Source organism: Panthera uncia (assembly GCF_023721935.1).
Source record: "Panthera uncia isolate 11264 chromosome C1 unlocalized genomic scaffold, Puncia_PCG_1.0 HiC_scaffold_3, whole genome shotgun sequence".
Lineage (NCBI taxonomy): Eukaryota > Metazoa > Chordata > Mammalia > Carnivora > Felidae > Panthera > Panthera uncia.
The window spans coordinates 101183794-101192143 of NW_026057584.1; the positions used below are offsets into that span (position 1 = coordinate 101183794).

An 8350-nucleotide genomic window follows, 5' to 3' on the forward strand; every position below is an offset into this window, starting at 1 on the left:
TCTTCTCACTGGTTTCTACTTGAATTCCATGGTGGCCAGAGAACATACTGTGAATAATATCAGAAGATTGAAATCATTCAGGCTTTCATTTTGGGGTAAGATATGGTCAAGACTGGTACACATTTTCAAACGTGCACTTGAAAAGAATATGAATTCTGTAACCTCACTTTAAAAATTCCCTTTTGGGGCGCCTGGGTGGCTCGGTCGGTTAAGCGTCCGACTTCAGCTCAGGTCATGATCTCATGGTCCGTGAGTTCGAGCCCCACATCGGGCTCTGTGCTGACCCCTCAGAGCCTGGAGCCTGTTTCAGATTCTGTTTCTCCCTCTCTCTCTGCCCCTCCCCTGTTCATGCTCTGTCTCTCTCTGTCTCAAAAATAAATAAACATTAAAAAAATTAAAAATAAATTAAAAATAAAAAAAATAAAAATTCCCTTTTATTCTCTGCTTATAAATAATGATTCCTACCATTGTTTTTGGGTGGAAAGCAATTTATCAGCTATATGCTACTCTTTTTTTTTTAACTTTATTTATTTTGAGAAAGAGAGAGAGAGTACACAGGCAAGCAGGGGAGGGGCAGAGACAGAGGGAGAGAGAATCTCAGGCAAGCTCCACGGCTCAGTTTCATGACCGTAAGATCATGGCCAGAGCTGAAATCAAGAGTCGGACGCTCAACTGATTGAGCCAGCCAGGTGCCCCAGCCTTATGCTTCTCTTAACATACACTCAACAAAAGTGGGTAGAACTAACCTTGAAAGCCACAAGAATTACATAACTCTTAAACGATCAGAATATTTCTCTATTTTATTTTGGGAAGGAAAATCCATGCCAGCTAAGCGTCTTCTCCCTTTTCAGTGAGCTCTGCGAACAGAATGTAGAAGTTATACTGACTCCAGAAATAATTGAAGCAGAATTCCCTATCTTGGACCACAAGGACACCAAAAAGGAGAAGTAAGTAGATGATTTATGCTTAGGAAGGGGCAGCCTTCCGATCGAATGTGTCCTATATGAAGTGCACGATTGTCACGTTGTCCGAATCGAAATACCTCAGGCTTAAAAAAGAGAGATTTGCACATATCTTAGTTTATGCACAATTACGTGCCCTCAAATGTGGTTGGTAAGTGAACATTTAAGAACTGAATCCAATTTTTCCATTTGCTTATCATCTCATTTCACAGGTGTGTTTGGGGGGGGGCACCTGTAGCCACGTCTCAGCCCCACCATGTGTTACACGTGAGATCTCCAGCCATGTCACTTAACCTCAGTAACTGAGCTTCGGGTTCCTAGTTTATACCGTGCGGAACATAGTGTCCCTCACAGACGGCGTGAGGATTAAGTGAGACACCAACGAGAGGACGTCTCGCCAGTTGCTTGATGGGAGCTAATACGCTCAGCAAACGTTAATGTTTCCCTTCGCCTCTCCATCAGGGGCCAAAGAGCTAAGCAAACATCGTCATCCCTCAAAACATTAGTTTCGGTGAACAGTTTTGTAATGGAAATAACCTGATATAGTTCATATGGTTTATAAGTTTGAAATTCCAAGTATGCTTTTAAAATGTTTTTCTTTTGGGGCGCCTGGGTGGCTCAGTCGGTTGGGCGTCCGACTTCAGCTCAGGTCATGCTCTCACCATGCGCAAGTTCAAGCCCGGAGTTAGGCTTTGTGCTGACGGCTCAGAGCCTGAAGCCTGCTTCAGACTCTGTGTCTCCCTCTCTCTCTGCCCCTCCCCCGCTCTCTCTCGCTCTCTTTCTCTGTCAAAAATAAATAAACATAAAAATATTGTTTAAAATGTCTTTTTTTCTTTTAAAAAATGCCTTTTTGGGGTGTATGGATGGCTCAGTCAGACATCTGACTCTTGATTTTGGCTCCAGTCACAATCTCACAGTCTGTGGGTTTGAGTCCCATGTCAGGCTCTGTGCTGACAGCACAGAGCCTGCCTGGGATTCTTTCTCTCTGCCTCTCCCCTGCTCTCTCAAATGTGGTTTCTCTCTCCCTCTCTCTCAATAAATAAATAAACATTAAAAAATAAAAATAGGGGCGCCTGGGTGGCTCAGTTAAGCGTCTGACTTCGGCTCAGGTCATGAACTCGCTTCCGTGAGTTCAAGCCCTGCGTTGGGCTCTGTGCTGACAGCTCAGAGCCTAGAACCTGCTTCAGAATCTGCGTCTCCCTCTCTCTCTGCTCCTCTGCTTCTCGTGCTCTGTCTCTCTCTCAAAAATACAGATTTAAAAAAAGAATAATAAAGATAAAAATAAATAATTTAAAAATGCCTTTTTGTTATTAAAAAATCAGAAAATACAAAAAATAAAAACAATAATACCACCAGAGACAGTAACTTGTACATTCTGATGTACGGTCTTCCAAATATTTACTTATTTAATATCTATATTATTCATTACATATGTTAATATATATTAACATAATTATATTGATTATATACTTATGTTTTAATAACATTTAACATATTATTCATAATGTTTCATCTTCTGCACTTTTATTTATCAATCTACCATAAACATATATTTATAAATATAGGTAGACATTGTATTCCACCATAAGTTATTTAACTGTCTTCTGAGTTGTCAGTGTTCTGCTGTTAGCAACTGTGCCGTAGTAAATTTCCATGCTTACTCCATACTGCATATTGAGAATCACTGTATATAGTCTAATTGTCATTCAGAGTTCCATCAGCAGAGGTCAGGACTGCCCACATTCAAATGCCCTGAATAACATGGAAAACTATCATTTTTCTTTTCTTCTTTAGCAATAGGATAGATTTAAAAAAGACCTTCTCATTGTCTTCATTTTAACTTCTGTGTGTACAAGTGATGTTACATAGTTTCCCAGGTTATTATCACCTTATTTTTCTTCTTTAACTAGGGGCTCGCTTTGCCTTTTTTGCCAGAAGCATTTATCTGTTTGTCGTTTATTTCTGTGTCTCTTGTACATTAAGGATAATTACCCTTTCTTAGATACGTTATAAGTTTCTCAGTTTGTCTTGGAACTTTGTTTGGAATGTTTTGGGAGGCCTTGCCTTTTTTTAAAGGAACTAACCCCTTCCCCGCCCCCCACATGTCTTAGTATGGGGTTCCTTTGGCCTGTTTGTGATGGTTTCAGAGGCCTACAGAAACCAACACTCCTCGGAAAATTTTTTAGCAGTTTCTAGGAAAAGGAAATTTAAGGTAGAAAAATGTTAAATAGAATTTCAGTGAGCCTGCTTTGGTCAATTACCAATGAAATATCATCTTACACAACACAACATGTCAAACCTCATGTACCTCAACAAACAGATGCTCTTTGCACTGCATTTGTTTCAGGTTTCAAACAATTGACTGAGGGTTTTAAATAAAACCCTTTTTTTTTCTATTTTATTTTTTTAAGAGACTCTTCTTTTTTTTTTTTTTTTAGTATTTATTTATTTTTGAGAGAGAGAAAGACAGAGTGAGAGTGGGGGAGAGGGAGACACAGAATCCAAAGCAGGCTCCAGGCTCTGAGCTGTCAGCACAGCACCCGATGCGGGCTTGAACTTAGAGACCGCGAGATCATGATCTGAGCGGAAGTCAGACATTCAGCCCACTGAGCCACCCAGGCGCCCCTTTTTTTCTATTTTAAAACTTGCCCCTGGACAAATAATGACTTGCCACACGAATGGAGTAATATGTAATACCTCTCTGCTCATGTGCTCTTAAATGTGGTTTTTCACCCTTTATACTACAGAGCAAAAGTTGAATGCCACCTGATTATCAAATTATTATTAAATGAAACAGAAGTTATTACTTTATATATTCACCCAGTGGTATTTTTTTTACATATTTCAGCTGCTTTACCACAAAAATAAACTAAGAGTGACCTCTAAACATTTCTGCACATCACATCAGCTTCTAATTTTTTTCAAAAAGCACAGATGTAGGGGTGAGAGACGTTTTCTCTCTCTCTCAAAAATAAATGAATAAACTTCAAAAAAGACCTTAAAAAATACAAGAACATTCGACCCACTTTCAATAGACATATCATGGCATTTTCAATTCACCTATTTTTCTGTTTACATTATTGTATGTACATGTTTTCCCATGGCAAAATTATCAACGTGATCATCATTTTATTGGCTGAAGACTATTCCAACAGGTTGATAGCCCATAGACGGTTTTAGAAAGTTCATTGGTTCACAGGTTCTCTTCAGCTCGTATCAAGCATTATCCTGTGCTGTTTTGTCTTCTCTGTCCCTGCTTGTTCCTTTTCCTCACCTCTTCAACCTCAGGCAGAAGCTGCCAGCGTCCCCACTGTCACACACACACACAACCAGGAGGTAGACAGAATGAAAAGAACACATCCGTGGTGTATAATTTCCCATAAGGACTGCTATCTGTTTGGTCTCTGGAAAATTCTGTTTTCAGGGATGCAAAGAATCATGTGTTCTCCCTCAAAAGCTGTAATTACCCTGAGAGGTTCTTTGCTGCCCTCGTGGTGATCTCAGCCTGCTCAGGACCCCCCTAAGGGGAATCATGCAAAATGTCCAAGAAACTGTGAGGGTGACTTCAGTTGCTGACACATCATTTGACACTTCTGAGATTTTCATAGTATCATTCGACCATTAGTATCTTTACTAATAAAGATAGGGAGACAGACCTATATATTTAAATGTTTTAATTTTTTTATTAGAGAGAGAGCATGAGCAGGGGAGAGGGGCAGAGGGAGCAAGAGAGAGAGAGAGAGAGAGAGAGAGACAGAGACAGAGAGAGAGAGAGAGAGACAGAGAGAGAGAATCTCAAGCAGGCTCCACGCTCAGCACGGAACCCAATGTGGGGCTTGATCCCACGACCCTAGGATCATGACCTGAGCCGAATCAAGAGTTGGACACTCAACCAACTGAGCCACCCAGGCACCGCCCCTGAGATTGATTCCATTAAATGATACCAATTAATATTTTTATGACATGCATCAGGGAACATTTTAATTCCTCATTTTCAGATATTTCTGCTTTCTCAAAACTGCCAGGCATTTGTCAGAACTTTACATTTCACCCTGCTTAGAAAACGTTCCAGAAACACTTGAGTTTATATCGTATTCTCCTAACTAGGCACATCACCTAGCTGAGCTCACCATCCTCAGACATCTGTCCTTTCAACCAAATGCACTTGGGTCTTTCCTTGCCAGACATTTGGAAACTTCTACCCAGCAACCCCCTTGCCATGCCCAGCCAAAGTCTGGGCTCCACACGAGCCATCACTTGATCCAGATGCAGAACCCTCCCTCTTGATTCCCCCGGTTCTGGAGCCGTCATCAGAGTCGGAGATATTATGTGTCTGCTTCATTCACAAACGTGAGGAAGCGTCTAACACTTCCTGAGCATTCAGAAGACATCATACTAAGATGTCTAGGAGTAATTTCTCATTTCACCTCGACAATATTGGGAGGTGGGAATTCCCACTGTCTGTATGTCTGGAAACGGAGCCTGAATTAGGGAACTTGGCCATGCTAAGAAACGCGTGTAGCTAAGATCGGAAGCCAGGTTTGCATCACTTATCGGCCAAGTGTTTTCACTGGTAACTAAATTATCGCTAAATATAGTTTTTTATATATACATGTAGTTATACATACACGTTTATGTACATTGAGATGTGTGTGTACATATATACATATATGCTATCAATCGTGTATAAAAACGTAAAACAAGTCGTCCAGCCTTCACCGCGCTATCCCCGAGCCAGCAGAAGGGCGTGGGGGGATGGGAGGTGGTGACTGGAGCTGTTACCAAATGCCCTGATGTGTCCTTGTTGGGTGTTTGATATGCAGAGAGGCCAAAGAACAAGCACAGCCAGAGGAGAAGGCGGGAGAAAAGGTGCTGGAGGAGATGAAGCTTCTGCAGAACAAAGCTCTCAACTCGTACCTGATTCTAGGATAAAACCTCCAGGAGGTCAGTTCCTTCCGTCGGCTTTCCGCCCGTCACCGTGGTCCTCTGTGTCCACTTGCATCCCAGCCATCTTTGGAATTAAACTTCCTAGAGGATAAAATCGGAATGTGGACGGTGTATATATTTTTAAGTAATGATCTTTCCTTTCAAAAATAAAACGTCACTGGTGAGATGGCGGTGTCGGAAGCTTCTCGGTGCGAGATTTCGTGCTGGCACAGACTTCCTGAGTAAGTCGTGGGCCACCATGCCGAGACCAAGAGCCGGGGCTATCCGGTGTTCCTGAGAGCCTTTTTGGAGGTGTGGTGCCTGGGGCCGGAGGTAGGAGGGTTCAGAGCAGGGCTGCTTGCTCACCTCCGCGGCCCCTGAGTGTCACAGCCTTGGTGAGGACCCTCGCTCCCCAAGCATCTGTGGGACGGCACACACTAGCGAGCAGGGACTGGAAAACGGAGGGGACACAGTGAGCCACCCAAGCGTGCAGACTGGTTTGGAAGCAACTGGAAACGATCCCTCTGGAAACGCTAAGAAACACCTGAGGCAAAAGGTCACTGCCAAGGGGTCGGGAGGCTCTGTGAACGCATCAGCGAAAACCTTTTGATAGTGTGGGTCTTTGGTTTTGCTTGTGTTTGTTAACATGACGCCATTCATTTGCAGAAGCTGGTAAGACTGATGACATTTGGGTTATAACAACCCATCATTATCCAAGTATATTTGGATGTATTCCCTACATTCCTCTTTCTGTGCGAAGCTGTTATCAGACTCTATGTACCGTTTTAAAAGAGCTCTTCATTAGCTCATTGATTCTGACATTTTTTCTGGGATTTGTCTTTCCATCATGAAACCAAAACTCTTTAAGGACAGGACCTACAGTGTGTTTGAGGCAATTCGCGTACGTTAGACAATTAAATGTTGTCAATGACCGTTTCCTTCCGGTCAGTATAAGAGGTACACAAGTGAGCTTGGGTCTGTGAAGCCATTTCCTTAGTGTTCTTAAAAAAATATATTTTTTTAAATGTTTATTTATTTTTGAGAGAGAGAGAGACAGAGCACAAATGGGGGAGGGACAGAGAGAGAGGGAGACACAATCTGAAGCAGGCTCCAGGCTCCGAGCTGTCAGCAGAGAGCCTGACGCGGGGCTCGAACCCACCAGCCGTGAGGTCATGACCTGAGCCCAAGTCGGATGCTCAACCACCTGGGCCACCCAGGCGCCCCCTTTAGTATTCTTAAAGGCTAACCCAGCCCACGTGCAAGACAGAACTTCGCATCACTCATTTATGCAACCAAGTCCCTCTGGGAATGTCCCAGAGAGAGGGAGACACCAACAGCACTAGGCAGAGGCCATGGCCCCTCCTCAGAACTGGGGTTACCAGATACAACGGCGCCCACTTGAAATTGAATTTCAGATATCAACAAATAATATTTTACTGTACGTATGTCCCAATAGGGCATGCACTTTCTGGGACATATTACGCTAAAAAAAAAAATTCATTGTTTCTCTGAAATTCATATTTAACTGGGCATCCTACATTTTTATTTGCTGAATCCGCCGACCCCATTCGATACCCAACAGCCTCGTGAGAGATCCCGGGTGAATGAAAGATGGGATGGCCGAACGACACAGAGTCAGTGGTTCACATGGGAGTCGCATGTAAGGCAGGGGACAGGCTTTCTGAACAAGAACACCGGTTCCTTTTCCCTGGCGTCCCCCATGTGTCAGGCCCTGTGCTGGCCCATAAGGGGGGACTGCTCTTTGAGTCCTCACACCCTCCCACACAGAGAAGTCCAAAGGTCCCAGAAGCCAGGTGACGCTTCAAGCTGGTGACGACTCACAAGGCCTGTGTGACTACGAGGTCGGGCAGAATCAGAGAGGGACTCTTCAGGCAGCTAGAACTCCAGCTGGGTCGCCTGTGCTGGGCAAGAGGGGCAGTCAGAGATGGGGACACTGCCTGCCTCTGCCCAAGGACACCAGACTCTTCATTCCCGAGTCACATACAACAGGCTCTGTTTTCCTTCTCTACCATCGCCGCCTCCTGCCCCTTTTTAAAAAAAAATTTTTTTTAATGTTTATTTATTTTTGAGACAGAGAGAGACAGAGCATGAACGGGGGGAGGGGCAGAGAGAGAGGGAGACACAGAATCGGAAGCAGGCTCCAGGCTCTGAGCCATCAGCCCAGAGCCCGACGCGGGGCTCAAACTCACGGACCGCGAGATCGTGACCTGAGCTGAAGTCGGACGCTTAACCGACAGAGCCACCCAGACTCCCCAACTGCCCCTTTTTTAAGCTACCCGTTTGTCCTGCCTCATCAGCTTCAAGGATAAAATGAGGTCACAGTACTTGGACTAATCAGAGTTCACAATTTGTATCTCCCTTCCCACCTAAAATGCCACACTCCGTTTCCAGGATAAGTGGAAGCACCCTGGGGAGTCCCGCGCAGCCCAAGAGGCTGGTCC

General features: G+C 43.9%; 1 protein-coding gene across 2 annotated transcripts in view; it reads left to right on the top strand.

The window, feature by feature from the left end:
• Positions 1-6075, top strand: part of CFAP221 (cilia and flagella associated protein 221) — a 102032-nt gene extending 95957 nt beyond the window's left edge. For both annotated transcript variants that reach the window (XM_049616214.1, XM_049616213.1), the window contains 2 exons: positions 852-947; positions 5786-6075. In XM_049616214.1, the coding sequence (XP_049472171.1) occupies positions 852-947; positions 5786-5894 (205 nt within the window). In that variant the 3' untranslated portion in view covers positions 5895-6075. The remainder of the gene's footprint in view (positions 1-851; positions 948-5785) is intronic.
• Positions 6076-8350: the final 2275 nt, after the last annotated feature.